Raw genomic sequence first — 18,775 nt, forward strand, 5'->3', positions numbered from 1 at the left:
TTAATTGCTGATGTATTACTTATATACATTTAAATTAGAGGTGGCACGGTTCAACTTTTTCGGTTTGTTACACGGTTTTAGAGTCACGGTTTTCGGTACAGTTTGGTATGTCCTATGTTTATGGAAAAACTATACTTTCTTTAGGGGGTTTTGGCAGGTCTAGCATAAGTTGTTAAGTACAAAATTGAATAAAGTAATCAAATTTAAAAAAAGCATTGCATATTGGACTGTATAAATTAAAGATTATTCTTTATTAAAACTATAAAAGCTTTTTAATCAAGACCAGTGAGTGATTTCTTTGTTGTTGCTATTCGATTAATATAAAGACTGTCACTTTAAGAAAATGCACAGATCCAGTAGCATACTTTCAGCCTAGGGTTGCCACCTACAATACAGAAAAATAACACCATCCAAACAGTGAAACCACATAATAAATTACAGATCTACAAACATTACTACAAAATTACTACAAACTTTACAAAATACAACACATTTTCTGAACAAATGTATTGTTTTTAAGTATTAATTATTATTATTGGGGGATGTATTTTTATTTAAATTGACTGCACTATTCACAAATACAAAACACCTGCAATTCACTTTCTTTTATTTTTTTTTGTACAAAATGTATCCATATAGTATCCAACAGATAGTCCAACAACAAATGACTTGAGTCAATTTACAAACCTTCATGACATTTATGTTTTTAATGGACAAGAAGCAAATGTGGCAATATTTACCCACTTCTCAATCAAAACAAGCCTGGCAGCAGACAAAGCTATAGAAACATACTAGATACAACATTGTCATATTTAGCAGTGCCTTGGAATACTGGCACCTATGACCTTATTTAAATGTACAACAGAAATCACAAAGACAAGCGCAGAGTTAGCAAACACATAAAAACTGCAACAGCCATGTAAGGAATGCACAGTCTGGCTCACAATCTGAAAGTGGGGAGGGAAAAAAACGGAAGCTCCTTCTCAACACCTGCAGGATCAGCTACAGAACCAATGATTAAAAATAGAAAATAAAAAAGAATTGAGGATAAAAATGCTTTTTGGTTTTCACAGTTCAATTTTAAATGCATTGAATCTGCATGATGCGAACTGAGATTGAGAAAAAAAAAAAAAAAAAAAATGCCCAGAAAGATTCGGTTTACTTTTTTGATGAACTGTACAAAAGAAAAAAAAAAAAAAAAAGTGGGGAAAAAACTAATGTAAAAAAAAAAGGTTTGAAACGTTTCCCCCCTATCTTCGGTATCGGCCCCTCTCCTTCTCCCTCTCACGGTCTCGAATTCGCTCTCTCTCACGATCCCGTTCTCTGCCACGCTCTCGTTCTCTGTCCCGACGCCCGTCCCGTGGCCGGTCACGCTCTCTCTGTCGGTCACGCTCACGTGGTCGGCTCCTGCGTCCACTCACCACCGCCTGCGTTCGTCTCAGGAAATCATCCACTCGCATGTCATAGTCATGCTACCAAACAAAAGTTTTAAAGATCGAATGAGTAATCAGACACTAAACATCAAGAAACACATGTTTGGAAACAGTTTTGGGAACAGTTTTTTTCCAGTTAATCAATGCTATATTGTTGGGCTGGACGATTAATAGAAAATAAATGGAAACCGAAATCTTGAAACTCTAACCAATGTAATTTTCCCATGTCGGTTGTTTTCTTTTTTAAATCCTATTAATACTTTCTCCTTAAAAAACATACCACCGCATGAGTAGTCAGCGCTATATGGACGTGTATAACTGTTGCACTTATGTCTTTTGCAGCATCTCTCACGTGAGGAACGCATTAAAAAATTTACAAATTTACACTCCAAAACAGTGGACCAATCAGAAGCCCCAGGAGGCGGGGCAAGTGTTTTTGTTTATAGTAGCAGATTGGCATGGCATTCTGCGCTGCGGGTTTTTTTCTTCTTCTTTTAAACAATTCTGAGTGCTGCATCTAACGGTTTTAGACAGAGATATGTATAGATTCCACATTCAATCATTTCTGATACATTGACACATTTTTGGAACAGTCAACTTTATGTCATTCACCATAATAACCAATGAATTTGAAGATATCCATGTGTATAACTTGCTGTTGTAGACACGAACAGTTTTTGTTTGCAAGTTATTTGCTATTTTTTGGGGGAAACTTGTTTTCTTTTTTACAATAAAACTGAAAATACTTTTAACATAAGATGTCTTCATTTCAATTGATCGAAATATTCAACAAATAACCATAAACATTTGTTTTTTTTTTAATGCAGAAAAAAACAACTTTAATAGTGGAGTATATTTACACTACTAACCTTTAATAAAGTATAAGGGCCAATTATTCTAAATTTGTGTAAAAAAAATATATAAAAAAATAATCGTAACCGAGGTAATCAATTTATCGAGGTTTTGATTTTAGGTCATATCGCCCAGCTCTACGCTATGGCAGTGTTTGAGCTGTTTTAAGTGGCTAAACATTACCAAACTGGATGCAAAAGAGCGAACAACCCTCTTTTCTCTGAAGCGGGCATCGTGGGGCATGGGATGGTGTCCGGAGTAAGGAGGGTGGGCCTGGGGTGGAGGAGGATGATGCTGGTAGTACGGGTGCTGGGGAGGATGCTCCATTCCAGGGTATGGGGCCTTCGGATAAAACAGTGTCAGGATTGAAACACATTGATAACCAGAGCAACAGATACAGAAAAAAACTCAGTGATTATGGTTAGGCTTACCATTCCTTGCCATGGTGGTGGGGGCCCAATGTTGTGGTGGAATTCTCTCATATAGTCATTGTAGGACTAGACATAAAACAATTTCTGTTAATAGTGTTTACAAAGTACATCTTATAACTTCATCCAAACAATCGGGGAAAAAAAACAATGTCACTAATGATGTCTGAAAAGTAGCTACATCTAGCATCAAAGTTCGCAATACTTATGGTGAATAACTCTTCCACCCATATAATAAAACAAATAAATTTTTCTGTTAAAATCATACTTGGGTTATAAATGCTATTTCATGTTGATTTAAAACTTACTCCGTTGAGGAACACATCTCGCCTGACACCAGAGAAGCGCCTGTGAAGAGACAATAGGTTATAAGAAGTAAAGTTAAGTAATAAATCAAGTTATAATACAACTCCCATTTACATTTGGAAGTTAATGAGGGAAAGACAACAAAACCAACCTGTCCACAGGTGGATTGCGAGGGTCTTGCATAAAACCTAGAGACAGCAAAAATTTGATGAATTTCATAAAATTACAGAAAAACAATCCAACCAAAAGTCCAGAATTAATCATCTAATTTAAAAACCCAAACAAATGCTAAAAATGATTTTGGCCAAAAATTTAAATTTGAAACTCAAGAAGATCAGGGTGCAATTCAGCTTTCATACTTACTATGCTTAAATACAATTCTCACCCAAGGTACCATCCTTAAACTACAAGTCACTTGTCTCGATAAAGAGCCATAACAAGGGGAGCAGAACAGTCTTTTTGTGGCATATTATAGTGGCACTCTTTCAGAAAGCAGACCACTGAACATTGACAGAAGAAAGAGACATCTACATGTCCTGGATATTGACCTGGTCTCTGGGGGAATTCTGGTGTGTAATCAATCCTGGGCCGCTTGCGGTTGTGCATGTCATATTCCTCTGGACGACGCCTACGTAAACCAGGTAAATTAATGTGAAAGATGGCACTGATTTGAAAAACAAAAAAAAACAACACCACCAGACAGACATGAACCATACAAATAAAATAACCTTCAGTTATCAGTGTGTGGGTACAGGATTACATATATTATCGGATTTCTTTCTTCATATTTTAGCTAATAGTAAAATACTTCTGTGAATTGTTAACTTTCGTTGGTGAGCAACTACATGAATACTTAAACTGCATGACACCAAGTAAAGCACGGCTGGAAGCATAAACTTTCTTTGCATATTAAGATTTCAAGGTCCTGACTCCTGCATACAATATTCAGGGTTCAGTACAAGTAATAAGTAATCTACGAAGAGCATTTTTGTCATGATGCTGATCTGAGCTAGGTGAAAAGGGATGATCAAATAGTTATCCAACAACTTATTAGTTGCTGAAGTAGGCTAGATCAAGATTTTTTTAGTTTAATGTTTGATATTAGTAGCAGCGGTAGTGCTTCGTCAAGTCCTTTCTGAAAAGATTTTCCACTTCATCTCTTTTACAGCAGTCATTGCAGACATGCACATTCAGAAAAAACATTTTCAATTTTTCAAAAGGATGTTTAAGAGGAAGTTAAAAAAAAGTCCACTGCATTGTTACATTTCACTAAACTCTTGACTGCTTTTAAAACCCAAAACGCATCTTATGCACTAAAAATATTGTTTAATTAGTACAGAAAGGCACTTAGTTAAGCAACAATCATTAAAGATTAAAGGAACACTCAAAAACACACAAAATTTCCAACTCCACTAAAGTTGAGTTTTACAGTTTTTGAATCCATTCAGCCGATCTCTGGGTCTGGTGGTGGCACTTTCAGCTTAGCATAGACCATTGAATCTGATTAGACCATTAGCATCTCACTCAAAAATGACCAAAGAGTTTCTATATTTATCCTATTTAAAACTTGACTCTTCTGTAGTGTACCAAGACTGATGGAAAATGAAAAGTTACGATTTTCTAAGAACTATACTCTCATTCTGGTGTAGCACAGTGATATTACACAGCCTCTGAAAATAGTCCCCAGCAACTCTGCTATTGCTGCAACTACACAAACTAGCTAGGGACTATTTTCAGGCAATGCATAATATCACTGCGCTTGCTGCACCCATGGTACGACAGCAAAGTTCCTTGAAAACTCCCAGGGGAGTTGGAAAATGAGCCTATTTTCAAAAAAAAAGTGGAGTGTTCCTTTAAAGTGCACAATTTTTCAACAGTAAAGCCACAAGACTGATGGAAACCTTGTCCATGTTATATACTTTTTTTATATATCACATTTCATGAGCATTTAAATCAGATTAACTAGAGATTAACTAAACTATGGGCCTTTTGTAATATACATGCAAGGATATCAAAAACTTGTACTGAACCCAAAACATTCCTTAGATACTAAAGCCACATTGATGTGGTTAATTTTTTTTAATGCTCAATCCTCAGCAGAGCTCTACAGTGCAAGAATTCCACGATGTTCAAAAGTGAAAACTTACTTTGACACCAGTGGAAGGGAAATCTGACAGCTAAATCACAACTCGTGAACTCAAATGATACCATTTACCCTTGTTAAAAAAAAAGTGTTTTACAATGCATTTGTTAGAATTTTGTTGTCTTCCATTCAAGTCAACAGAGAATTTTTTTTTTTTTTTAGATACATTCAAGGAGAATGTGCTCTTGCATTCTGCTGTGCATGATGTATTGCTATATTTGAGCGTCTGGTAATACTAGTTTCATATATTCAAATGGTGTTTCGTTCCCCAAAATGTGTTTCCAGGTTCTGTTCCATTGCATTTCATCTAGCTGTTTTTTTTAAATGCAAGAACACATTATTTGTGAATGCATTTCTGTTGACTTGGAAGCAATCAACAAAAAGTAGCCATTCAAACACTAAAAATAGGAAAATGATTTGTGAATTTCAAGAAAGCGGGATCCATATATTTGAAAGTTCCATTATCGTGCTATTGATTTAAGTTATAAATAACGTCTTTGGCAGTAAAAGATACTTATATTTTGTATAAAGATGTCTTTACAAAGTTTGCTGATAACATCTTTTTCCAAGTACAAGTATGTTAGCATTAAAAAAAACCATCCTGAGCTTTACCCAAATGTTACCGTAGAGCCCTGCTCAGAATTGCACACTTTAAGTATCTTTTACTGTGTCCTAGAGCCAAAAAACCCACATGCTGTGCCATGAGTTTAGGAGTAATCTTTGTAGAAAAAGACTCAACTACTGGAACATATACTCAATAAATGGGTGCCCTTAGTGAAAATGTTATTCTAACATATGGTAAGAAACCCAATGTCAAAAAACAGTATCTACAGTGGAGAACAATAAAATCTGGTTGAGAGTGTGACATACCGCATTCTTGTAGTTTTGTACGTTGGCAAATACTTTAAAGAGTAAAAGTTCATTTAAAAGTCCATCTTATGCTTTAACACATTTTAAATGGTAGGGCTTGGTAAAGCAGAAGAAGGGGGATTGATAAGGAGTTTTGCAGTCCATTTCAAAGCAAACCAAAAAAGACCAAAGATCCAGACATCTGGAAATAACCATTTTCTTGGGGTACTCAGTCCATGGAGGGCTCAGAGAAACACAGAAGAAGGGAAGGGTGGAGGCATCATTTTACACCATCTTTAGTCCAGAGGAGGGAAACCAAACCGCCTACCTACCACCAGCTGGAACATCCCATAGATATTGAGGAAGGGGCTTTTTGTAACAAAGAGGGTGGGGAAAGGGGAGGGACGTGAACACATGTAACGCATCCAAACTGGAGTCCATCAGTTGGGTGCCAGACAATGCAAACCAACAAACTTCCTCAAAATGTTTGTCTGGAGAAAGTAAGGATGCGTTTAAGTCCTTTTTTTGGGGCCATTATTTTCTTTTTGGGCCTTTTTTGAGCACTGTGGTATGGAACAGAGTTCATGTAAAAACGTGCTCTATAGGGACAGTCCCTGATGTGATTTGAGTCCATAAGCACTGCAAACGGGACGACTACCCACTCCGGCAGCTTTGCAGAAGAACATGCTCTTTTTTCCCCTTCCTCCCTGTCTCTCCCTCTCTGTTTTCCTTCTTTCCTTCACCGTATGATGCTATACCCCGAACACTTTATCTATCTATATTCATAAGCACACTCTGGAGCTTTTTCTGGAAAGGAAAACCAGCAAAGAAGTCCCAAAATACGCTCCTCTTGAACGCTTTCTTTTTTTTTTTAAACAACGACTGCTTTCTGCCCCTCAAATCGATGTGCCATCTTCTGTTTAATTATTAAGGCTCCTTTTAAAAGAGTCCCAAATTTGACTGGCTCTATCCCCCATGGACACTCCTGCAAGAAAAGGCTTTGGGAACAAATTTAAACACAGTCTCATCTACATAAAGAAACAAACCTCAGTGCTACAACTATAAAGTTAACTAGATCATTCTGAGGCTTAAGTTGTTAACAATTAACAGACATATCAGGTCAACTCCCATTAACCATCACAATTAACAACAGCACGGATGATTTATGCTGTGACTTTCCCACAAAGCCGCAGCCGGTCCGCTCTGCTCTGGTCGGCTTGGATCGTGGCTCTTCTCTGACCCTCGCTCAAGTGACGATGAAGACGAAGGTGGAAAAATAACACGCTTGCATACACTTGCTCCCTTAGCATCAGGTGACAGGGACACAAGTGCGCACTATCAGTCCAAAGAACATTTCTAACCTTCCCATGTCCCGAGGGACGGGCTCTCTGTGGGGTAGTCGGCCCCGAGATCGATGCTCTGAGTGCATCCCCTTCTTGTGGCGCATTTTGTGAATGACTTGATACAAGTCAATGCTCTCATCAGGTGGGAAGAGCATGCACAGCTGTGTCCCGCAGTCTGTTTCGATCTCCTGCAGGCGGCCATTTAGAGAGGTCCAAGAGATCATGCGAGATGGTGAAAAGAAAGAAAATTAATTAAACATTTGTTTATAAAAACAATTGTGAGATTAATCGTCTGTGAGGCTAAAAAAGGCATGGGATGAGAGGCTATAAGTCAGCAGAACACCAAAATTGACTATTTGTGTTTTTAGTGTATGTTCCTGGTCTTATTGTACACAATTCATTGGTATATTTCAAAGAAAAATGTTAAAATAACTTTCTCTGCATTTGAAATAAGCTATGCTTTTGACTGACATTAAAATTCCATCCAACTTTTGCAATTGCAACCCCCGAAAGACAGGACTAATGTAAGCAGTATATACAGAATATAAGTACACATGTCACTTGCCTTGTTGTTGTGGTGCACCAGCAGGAAATTCAGAGGCCAATAATTCTAACACAGTTATTGGCTAGTAATGATGCAACGACCAACATTTGTTTGGAAAGATCACTTTGCCCCACTTTTACTAGACTGACCCATTCACTGTAGTAAAGTTTTCCAGCAAAACTGTGCATGAATGTATAGCTGTCAAGAGTTATAGCTGTGAAATTTCTTGCTATTACTCCAAAAGATATCTATGTATATATATTTTAGAAAATAAAAAAACTCATATATATGTTTGCAGAGCATGCCAAAAAAATTTAATAATAATAATAATTCTTAATATATATTTATTGTTGAAAAAAATTGATTAAACAATCAAAATGGGTATTGGAAGGAGTTTCATATTAAATTGACTAACCTGTCCATCACGTCCAATCTTTACAGGCTTATGCTCATTCCATGAGTTGGAGAGGTGAGCCGTTTTTGTGAAAGGTAATTCCCGCCTTCAAGTAGAAATAAAAACCTCAATAGCTATAACTGCAAACAACAACATTAAAAAGAAAATCCTTAAAAATGTGCTTTTTCATGGTTTGAACCTGCAAATCCAGTCAATCTTGAAGACTCCTCCAAGCATCTTGGCATTGATGCCTGCGGGTAGAACCCAGTGGATAGGAGAACCTCCATGTTGAGATTCAGACGAGAGTCGAGCAAAACCTAAAACACAAACACATTCTTATGTGCACCAACATAAAGCCACACAAAATAAGTTAAATCAGTTACTCTAGAGCAAATAGAAGACAATATTTTTAAGACGTACCTTGAAACTTTCCACTCTCCCTAACTGAAAAGATTAGCAAAACACTTCGAGCAGAGCGGAAAGCTGCATTGAGTTTTTTCTCATTTACAGGCAAAGTGGACCAAACACCCTGCAGAAAGATCATGTACATGTTAACTGAGACAAGCTTCCACTAAACTCAAAAAAAGTCTCTTCGAACAGTAAACAGTGCTGTAAAGTGGCAAACCTTTGCTTTAGCCAGGGAGACATTCTCATGATTGTTGCTCTTAATTAGAAAAAACCTGGCCTCTCTCAGGATATACTTCAGCTTGCTGGTTTGATCTTCAAATGACAAAAGGGAAAATGTGTCACAAAAGCAGTAACAGTAGTCAGTAGATGGTTGCAATGGCTGAATAGATAAAATTGATAATAAAAAGTCACAACAAATGTAAATAGCTACTGATACGACGATGCAAATAAATGTGCTAACATTATCTGAACATGAGTGTGATTTTCTTACCCTTCCTCACAGCTCTGACAGAAGAGGACAGTTTCTCATGTTTCTTTTCAGACCCTGAAAGTCAGAGACACACTATACTTTAACATTCAAAACACAGATAAAAACATGTGCTGCTGGCGGGCCATGATTTCGACTGGTCCTAAAATGAAACAGCTCAACACTGTACAACTGGCTTTAATGAAAATCACTCCCACAAGCTCAAAGGGTTAGTTCACCCAAAATGACAATTCTGTCAATAATTACTCACCTTTATGTCATTCCAAACGTGTAAGACCTTCGTTCATCTTCAGAAGTCAAACTGAAGTTGAGCAACTGATGTCACAATGACTGTTCCACCAACGTCCTTACTACATTTATAAACCTAGGAATAATACAGTTGCGTTGCTGTCTATGGGAGGGTCAGAGAGCTCTCTGATTTCATAAAAAATATATTTTTGTACTGAAAATGAAGAAAGGTCTTACGGGTTTGGAACGACATGAGGGGGGGAGTAAGAATCTTTGGGTGAACTATCCCTTTTAGATAATATTTAGATTAGAGAGAAAAAAATGTAGTTGTTGGAAATGTACACTATTTCAGGTTGCCATCAGGTGTGTATAAATACAATTATGACTCAGTTATTTGTAATCTGACCTGCTTCACCAAGCATCAGTCAATCTACACTTCAACCAATTGCCACTTATCGATTTTATTTTATCATATTTTTACTACTCTAAGAAACAGATCTTTGCTCAAACGATCATATGGCTCTCTGCAATCTCAAACATTTAAACTGCAGGACTGACTGCTGTCTCAGCTGATCAACAAACAATGTGTTCAAATTTGAAAGATGAAGTGCTACTCGGCACTTCTCATACAGTGCGTGACCGGCTTTAGGGCTGGACGATTCATCGAAAAGAAATCAAAATCCAGAACCTGTAACTGACCTAATTTTCCTATGTCGGTTATTTCGTTTTTTAATCCTATTACTACTTTGCAATTAATAACATACTGCCATAGTAGGTGCTATACAGACATGACCATTGCGCTCCTGTCTTTTGCAGCATCTTGAACATGAGTGGCGGATTAAAATAATTTAAATTTTAAAACGTCAGTTCCAAAACAGTGGACCAACCAGAGGCGGGAAAAGCATTGCAAGGTATTGTTTACAGTAGCAGGTGGCATGCCAAATTTGTTTTTGATGGCAACATAGCGGAGTAGGCATTCTGCATTGCGCTTTAATAAAAAAACTTTCCTGAGCACTCACTGTTTTAGACACAAAGATGTGCTTTGTGTGAATGGGCAGTAAGAATCTAGAGTAAATACTTAAACATGTAGAGAGACAGAACTAAATCACTAAGATAGAACACCGCTGATTAAAAAAAACAAACAGGGCACTATTTTCATTTTTTATTTAAAATAATTGTTTAGATGAGATGCAAGTTATTATTTTCTACTGTTCACACTGCATTACTTAAAATAATATTCATTTGAAAGAGGTACAATATTTTAAATGTAGGCCTAATTTGTTTGCAATAGATGCTGGTTATTTTCTACTTTTGACATGGCAATATTCATTTGTTTTGTTTGCAAAAAATGAAAAATAAGAAATGCACACTCATTAGAAGAAAAAAAAATCGTACCTTTAATAGTTGAGTATATATACAGTTCAATCCTTTATTGAACTAGATGCAATAAAAAAAAAAAAAAAAGCAAAATACAATAATCATTCAATAATTGCAATCGAGGTAAAGATTTAATCAAGGTTTTGATTTTAGGTCATATCGCCCAGCCCTACTGACAATACATTCCAGATCTTTCATTTTACAATTAACCATTGAGGTTTTTCTTTGAAAGCCACCAGGGCAGAGGCAAGCCAGCTTACACTGCTGAATGACGTCAAATGACTAAAGCCTAATTTAAAAATCGTTACTGTGACTTTTTTAAATGTTTTATTAGTATTGTTAAGGGATTATTTAATACCTGAATAGGATTCTGAAGCTGAACTTCCACTTATATCAAAAACGATTGGTGATATCCCTCTAGCATGCTTCTTGGCTTTGCTTTCCTCATCTGAACAGTAAATGGGAGAACATGCCCCTTATGTTAGAATATCAAGGATTATCTGAGATCTCTTGGGCTTCAATTTCTAGCCAAATCGTTTTTCTGTCCATTGATGAACAAAGCCAGGTAGCGACCCATAGCGAAAACTTCTAACAACATGAGATCAACTAGTCACAAGTAAGAAATACAGTGGTAAGGCAAGTTGCATAGTTCTTATGAAAATGCAATAAAAAAAACTATATATTGTTTTTAATGTCCAGGTCTCCTCCAAAATCCATTGAACTGCCACAACCTACACAACACAGAGGGTCTCCTGATGTGAAGGTGGCTGCAAAAGACTTACAAAACTAAATGAGTTCAGTTTTTTTTTAAGCCATACATTCATGTAATTTCAACTCGTTTTAACAGCTGGTCATGGTGGAAGACTATATTACCCATGATGCCCTACAGAAACTGTGCAACAGAAAAGCTTGTAGGAAATTAAGAGTTGTTCCGATTCCGATACTAGTATTGGAAATATCTCCGATACCACAAAAAATTCTGGCATCGGCGAGTACATGAACCCATATACCGATCCGATACCATTTTTTTAAACAAGACCTAATTATGACCGCTAGCTTTGCCTAACCGCTGCACGGTTCTTCTTCGTTGCTCAGAATGCATTGCAAACACAGGAAGTTGTGCTGTGTTGCCACAAGCAACTCCTGTTTAGAGCAGCGAAGAAGAAATCAAAACGCGTTAGCAGCACTGATCTATATATGACTGGATCGCTCATCGCGTTCTAAACCATAGACATATAAATAAATAATTATTTATATGTCTATGTTCTAAACTGCCAACAGACAGTGAAGCCGCTTCTATATTATAGATCAGTGGTTAACAGTATGTCTCTGTAGTACCAGTAAGTTACCGACTCCCGAGTATATTCGGTACCCGCAGCTGCGTTCAGTCGCTTCCGTGTTAGTCAAAGCGCAGGGCTCCAGACAGTAGACAAAATATATACTAGTGTCTGTGAATATTAAACTGCAAAATACTAATTAAATATTACTCCTGCAAATTCTACATCTCTGTGGGTGACGGGCGCAGATGCGCGGGAGCTCGCTGTTTTGTAGTCTCTGCCATGTTTATCAGTGGAAGAGCGCTAACGTTAATAAGAGGTCAAACTATAACTTTAGCGTTTATCTTATTCTAAATATATCTGCAGTGTTTCCCACATAATGACCGCGTAAGGGGCCTTTCACATATCGCGCCTAAAAAAACGTTTTTCCTTCTTCAAAGGGCTCGGGCAGAAGCGCTCCTGAGGCGTCTGCCTTTGCTAAGCAACCATGACGTGCTCTCTCCATGAAGACGCGGATATTTCAGCAAAGGATAAATGGATTTGCAGCACTAAAAATCGCTTGCAGTAGCTCAGCTACTAAATTTGTTTCAAAATGGCAATCCATATACAGCTATGAACAGCTGTTCCTTCATCTTGGCTGAGCTTTCAACGTTGTTACGGGAAAGGATGAAGCAGATTGGTTAGTTCTTGTCACATGACCCGCGGCATTCTGAAAAGTTGAGATGTTTTTAACTCGATGCGGACGCGCCTGGAAAAAAAGGGCGCGTCGCACCGCGTGCGCGTCGCTTCCCTGCACAAAGAGAAGAGGAGAAGATATACGGGTCCATTGTGAATGTGTCTGTGAGAGCAAATATAGTGTAGTTACAGTAACTACAGTAGGTGCGTCAGAAATGATTAAACCAGAGGGGACATGTAAATAAATATGAGCTGAACACGCGCATTTTCTTTTTTACAGATTGTTTCAAAGCAGCTTTACAGACATAACAGGAAAATGTTGTAATAATATGGTTAAATATAAGTAGGTAATATGTCATACCTACATATATATATATATATATTTCTCATTTTTGCCTATGTAGGAGATCCCTGTTTATTCTAATTCTAATTCTAATGATACATGGTGATATTATTAATACACATGCTTATTCTTTCTCCGTCTCTCTTTCTGCCCTACAGATACCCAAAAAAGGTGAATGCTGTAGCAGCAAAGTGTGGGACTACTTCTGCCAATACTTTAACTTTAGTATTATAATTTATTTACAGTACACACAGACTGTTAAAACCAGCTTCAACTGGAAGAAAACTGTTAAATGTTTAAAATCCGACTGTTTTTTGATCATTAAAAAATATATACTTTTGATGTGCAATTGTTTAGTCATTGAGACCGTAATCTAAGGCTTTTTTTTTTTACATAAATCCCTTCTGGAAAATGATTTATACAGCCCACATACATAGAACAGGCAGATATTTTGCAATTGAATGTTGTGTAAGTGTAGTTTATAGGAAATGGGTCTAATATCCAGTTTATTTTCAAAATCAAAATATCGGCTTATAAATCGGCTCTTTTTGAGTTAATATCGGCATCGGCCCCCACAAATCCATATCGGTCGGGCTCTAGCAAGTAGTATATGCAGCTGTATATACAGATACAGTACTCGGTATCGGCCGATACCCTGAGCCCAGGTATCGGAATCAGTATCGGGAAGAGAAAAAGGGTATCGGAACATCTCTATAGGAAATGCCTACTTCTATGCAAACAATGAAATCAAGTTGGTCTTGCCATGTCAAAAAACACTAAAGCTGTTAAGTACACAGTACTTTTTTAAAAAAATGTCAGATTCTAAAATACATTTTAAAACGGGATAGAAAATCGCCTATTATTTCTAGATGATATTTGATGTAAATCTTGTTACTCGCTAAAAAATTTTGAGTTGACGATAAATCCTGCTTTTGGCATTGATGTCAAGCCAACATACAGATTTAAATAAATCACAATTCTTGTTCTTTTGTAATTTTGAAGCTTCAAAGCAGAGGAGCAAACTATTCCTATATTAAGCTGTATTGACCCTAACATGTCATACTTAAAAACGCTATCAAAATTGTGAGATTTTGTTCATAGTACTTCCAGGTAGCTGCCTATGTGGACATCAGACTGTGAGGTGACTGACTAGGGTTTGGAACAGAGTATTTAGCAACATGAGCATGAGGATTAAGATCAGATCGTACCTGACGCCTCTGAGCCTGAGGCTGAATGCACAGACTCTCCCTCCGAGAAGGACACAGACTCAGACTGGGAATCACTGGCTTCACTTCGAGTATCGTAGTCATTCTCTTCATTTCTCTCCCGTGGGTCCTCCTCCTCCAGTTCATACTCCTCCTCTTCTTCATCCCCTTCCTCTTCTTCCTCCTCCTCCTCCTCTTCTTCTTCTGCTTCCTTCTCTTCTCCTTCCTCCTGCATGGCTCCTTCCTCTTCAACATCCGAGCAGTTGCCCTCAGAGGAAGCCACAGAGCTGCCAGTTGCATATTCTTCTGAATGAGCCTCTTCCTCTCTGGAGGAGTGACTTGCCCTGCCTGTACTGTCCTCACTAGTCCTCTGCATCTTCTGAAAACAAGGGTTTGTATTACACACCATGTATCTATGCAACATATGAAAAGGAGGTGAAAAATGATCAGACAGTAAATGCAAAAATATTTAATTAGCAAATTATAACACTAGATTATGCACTTAATCAAATTTTCCTTCCCCAAGAAAGCAATTTTTAACTTTTCACTTCTGAAAAAATTGGTATTGAGAAGTATGAAATTTCACTTGTATCCAAAATTCTCCAGCAATAATTACAATTTCTTTTTAATTAATTTGTGTGTGTGTGTACACAGAAAGTTGTGTTTTACAAGCGCATCATTCTGTGCACGTTGCGCATGAGCACTTTGTATTGGAGCTTTTCGTATTATAATTTTTTTTCACAATTTTTTTAATAGTGTTTCTTGTTCTGTCCTATAAGGCTATTAATAATCTAATGTATAGCACACTAATGGAGGCAGCAACAAATGAGAGATAGGAGTCCTCCATTTAAAAGAAAGGTCTAAGGTACATTTACTTGATTTAGCTTGATGTCGACTAGTTGCTGGTCCTATAGAGGGCGCAACAGGATAAGAAATATCTGAAGGACTTCCACATTTACACTCGGTTTCCTAACAGTTAAAATGATCAATAAATGTATACTCCGAAAGCTCCACAAGACATGTGTAATTATATTACTGGATGCTCAAAATTGAATGGGAGAATGCACATTCTGAACAGCTTACTGTACAGGTAAGTTAATAGCTGTTCTAATCTACTTCGACTCAACTTTCATAAAATAAAGTCGACTTTAGGGCTGCATGATTAATCGCATGTGATTTTCATGCGTGTCTCCTCAGTAAAAAAAAAACAAAACAGAAGTCATTCAACCCCTAGAGCATCGCAACACATTTTTACATGAATCTAGACCCCGCCTCCAGCAGTGCAGGGGTGGTGAAAATTTGTTAAACATATAACGTCGCTCAGCCTTTCAAACTTCTTTTTGCCATGAATGAAAAGTCTTTACTGTCATTAGAAAAGTTTCGATTGTATTTCATCTTGCCTCTGTATAATCCATATTTAAGTTAATAAGAGCAGAGTTGCTTGTTTACAGTGGAAACCAAGGAAACGCTTTACGCACCACCTGCTGGCAGAGAGTGAATCTGCATCTCACTCAGCTCATCTGCTGTTTCTGTTTCATGCAGATATTTTATGTAGGGTAAACTTAACTATTAAGCTCACGCACCCATTAAGCACACTTCCATATTAGAGCTCAGATAATAAAAAGAAAATTATTATTAATTGAAATGCTTTTGTCATTTTATTAATAAAATATTTTATATTTTTGTATGAGAGATTAATATTTTATTCTAATATAACTTTGCACTGAAACCATTATCTTGTGCAATAAAAATGTCTCAGTGAACTTAATAGGTACATTTACCCTATAGTCAATCATTCTGTTTTTTGCACTTTTTCCCAAAGCGACTAACAAATACAGACAATAACCTGAATCTGTAGCATAACGTAGATCCACGCAAGAAATACTTGTTTCATCCATGCTGATATACAGCGATAACACATTCTTGCTCATGTTTTTACGCTTATTTACTTGATGGCTACACCACATGACATTTTTTACTTAAATGTGGATGTTTTAAAAATTAGTCAAATGATTTAAATCATCCTCTCTTACCTCTGTCAGTTCAGGCAGCAGGGGCTTGATCCGTCTCTGGGAGTCTCTGCTGCGGGACAGGCCTTTTTCACCATATCCTTTTGACAAATCAGCCCGAGATGCACCCCCTCTTCCAGCATGGCTCTTTCTATCTTCATAGAGGTCTTCTGATCCATGTCTTCCTCCGAGATTGCTTGTCTTTTTTGATCCAGAAGAAGGGGTAGCTCTCTTTAATGGCTGTCTGGTAGTGTGTCCTGAAGCTCTGAGCCGCTTTGCATCCTGGCTGTCTCTTCGTTCGTGCTTTCTTTTAGACCCTGACACATGAGGTAAACAGTCAGTTAACGTTGTGATATTTTTACAGGAACATCAACAGCAGCAGTCAAATTCTCAGATGCCTCTGTACAGCACGTAAAGCATTACATGCAAGTATGTTTTAATTAAGCAATTTTTTTTGTCTAGTCTCTGAACAAACAAATCTAAACACTTGTAAAACAGTGTAAATTGTCTACAGTGTGAATAAAATCCGATCTGGAAATTATTTAAAATGGTGCTTTGCATGTGTACCTTTTTTCTCATTAATATCGTGTTCACTTTCAGGGTTGTAGAGCTCATCGTCCTGGTCAGGAGCATCAGTCAAAATGTCTTCCAGCACATTCAGTTCCCCATCTAAAAATGTATGAACACTGTGTTAAAACTATTACAAATAAAGCACACAGCTCACTCACACTAACATGAAACACAATATCATGCAGTATTATTGCAATAAACATATATCCATCACTATATATGATATACACGTCAACATTAATATTTTAAACGCTGTAAACTTACATGAGCAGAAATGCATGCATTGTTAATTTTGAAATACTTAAGTTACATAATGTGCTCTATGTTACATATAAACATAACAGACATATGTTTGACAGATGACTTTCTAAAAGCAAACTGGACAAGCAACGTCGAATATCTTTTAAAAAAAATCTTAAAAATCACATCTCTTTCCAAAACCATTCAATATAAACAAAGTGTTCCATGATAATGAGTTAGCATCATGCTAAGCTAACGATCTTTGTTATGTTTCCTCAACAAATGCTTTTCTAGCCATAATGAGTGTATCTATGGAGAATGTAAATTGATTTTGTGAAAAATATAAAATAAGCAAAGTGAATACTGTATTAAATAACTGGCAATAAAAACACAAAATCTTTTTCTTTAACAAATATTTGCCCATTACAGACACATATACCATCGCTGACCTTTCTCATCTCTCCTGTCGGCAGACATCTTCAGCCCCCGTGGATTAAACACTTTTGAAAACTCTCCTCTCTCTTTAGATTTGTTCGTAATAACTCTATTAATTCCCTGTTCTTTTAGAAAATCTTACACACCATTAAATGATCAGTGACTCGAGTGTGTATGTGTCTGCTCTAAAATGGCGGATCTCTTCCTCCTACAGCGTAGTGAACGAGGGTTGCCAAGTATTCAAAGGTATATTACGCCTTATGGTTTTAACCTTGTTTCTTACCATTTCGTTTTTTAGGCTACGGAAAATCTTAATAAACAATTATTTATAACTAGAAAAAAATGAAATACAATTCATTATATTTTTTATTGTATGGAAATTATAAAGTTAGTACATTAAAATCACAGCACTGATATGTGATGTGTGAAACTACCAAATCAGCTCATCTTCAAACCCCTGCCCCGTTTACTGCCATCCAAAATTTTTGGAGAGGATTTTTGTCGACAACTTCATGTTTAGAAGAAGCCTGGCTTATCTAGTACACAACGCTATCATATGCTGTTTTGAAATTGCTTTTTATTCCCTGGCCTGGCAGGTTATGCTTTATTTTGGGCATACAGGCCCAATATTGTCTAATTTGAGTTCACAAATCTTTATAAAAACTATTCAACAGGTACACTTTTTTTTGTTGTTCACATAATAAGAATGAAAACATTTTAAAATGTATATAGACTATGTATCCTCTTTAATGCAAATTATTATTCAAAATTATTTAAAATGAATCACTGTTCACTGCTCCCTGAACATGATATCTGTTGATGAAAAAGAGATTCATCATCATGTTTCATCATGTTGATTCATCTTCTCAATGCAAAGTGAAAAAAAAAAAAAAAAATGGCATAAATTCTTTTGTCAGGCAGAAATGCAAAAGTTTGGCTAAAAGGTGTAAACAAAACACAAAGGCACAGGTTAAACACATCTGTCTAATTCATACAACAATAATTAAAATAACACAACCATTAAAGAGTAATACTTCAACCTTTACACCCCCATGGCACCCCATATGTATATGTCTTTCTTTCGAGTTTTAGAAATATTATATATATATCTATCTGCATATTATATAAGTAGCATATCCAACAAAGGCCACTTCAATACACAAAGTGAATATAACACTGAACCTTATGATTCAGTCTCTTCTCAAGCAAAATGACAGCGTATGTAAGAA

At 36.8% G+C, this 18,775-nt stretch overlaps 1 protein-coding gene across 3 annotated transcripts; it reads right to left on the reverse strand.

Annotated features, from left to right (window-relative positions):
• Nucleotides 1-590: 590 nt before the first annotated feature.
• On the reverse strand, nucleotides 591-17,767 carry ythdc1 (YTH N6-methyladenosine RNA binding protein C1). 3 transcript variants are annotated; one of them, XM_026260042.1, is made up of 16 exons: nucleotides 17,561-17,767; nucleotides 16,869-16,970; nucleotides 16,326-16,618; nucleotides 14,296-14,668; nucleotides 9,191-9,244; nucleotides 8,918-9,012; nucleotides 8,713-8,821; nucleotides 8,492-8,609; nucleotides 8,314-8,398; nucleotides 7,373-7,542; nucleotides 3,568-3,647; nucleotides 3,171-3,207; nucleotides 3,022-3,061; nucleotides 2,717-2,782; nucleotides 2,469-2,627; nucleotides 591-1,472 (listed from the first exon to the last, which is right to left on the reverse strand). In XM_026260042.1, exons 1-16 carry the CDS (start codon nucleotides 17,586-17,588, stop codon nucleotides 1,251-1,253), a joined length of 2,031 nt encoding a protein of 676 aa, XP_026115827.1. In that variant the 5' UTR covers nucleotides 17,589-17,767; the 3' UTR covers nucleotides 591-1,250. The 3 variants fall into 3 exon arrangements, with proteins under 3 accessions (XP_026115827.1, XP_026115828.1, XP_026115826.1); XM_026260043.1 differs by having other exon boundaries at nucleotides 2,496-2,627; nucleotides 14,296-14,671; XM_026260041.1 differs by having other exon boundaries at nucleotides 14,296-14,671; nucleotides 17,561-17,766.
• Nucleotides 17,768-18,775: the final 1,008 nt, after the last annotated feature.

This window comes from Carassius auratus, unplaced genomic scaffold (genome assembly GCF_003368295.1).
Source record: "Carassius auratus strain Wakin unplaced genomic scaffold, ASM336829v1 scaf_tig00215316, whole genome shotgun sequence".
Taxonomy (NCBI): Eukaryota; Metazoa; Chordata; class Actinopteri; order Cypriniformes; family Cyprinidae; genus Carassius; species Carassius auratus.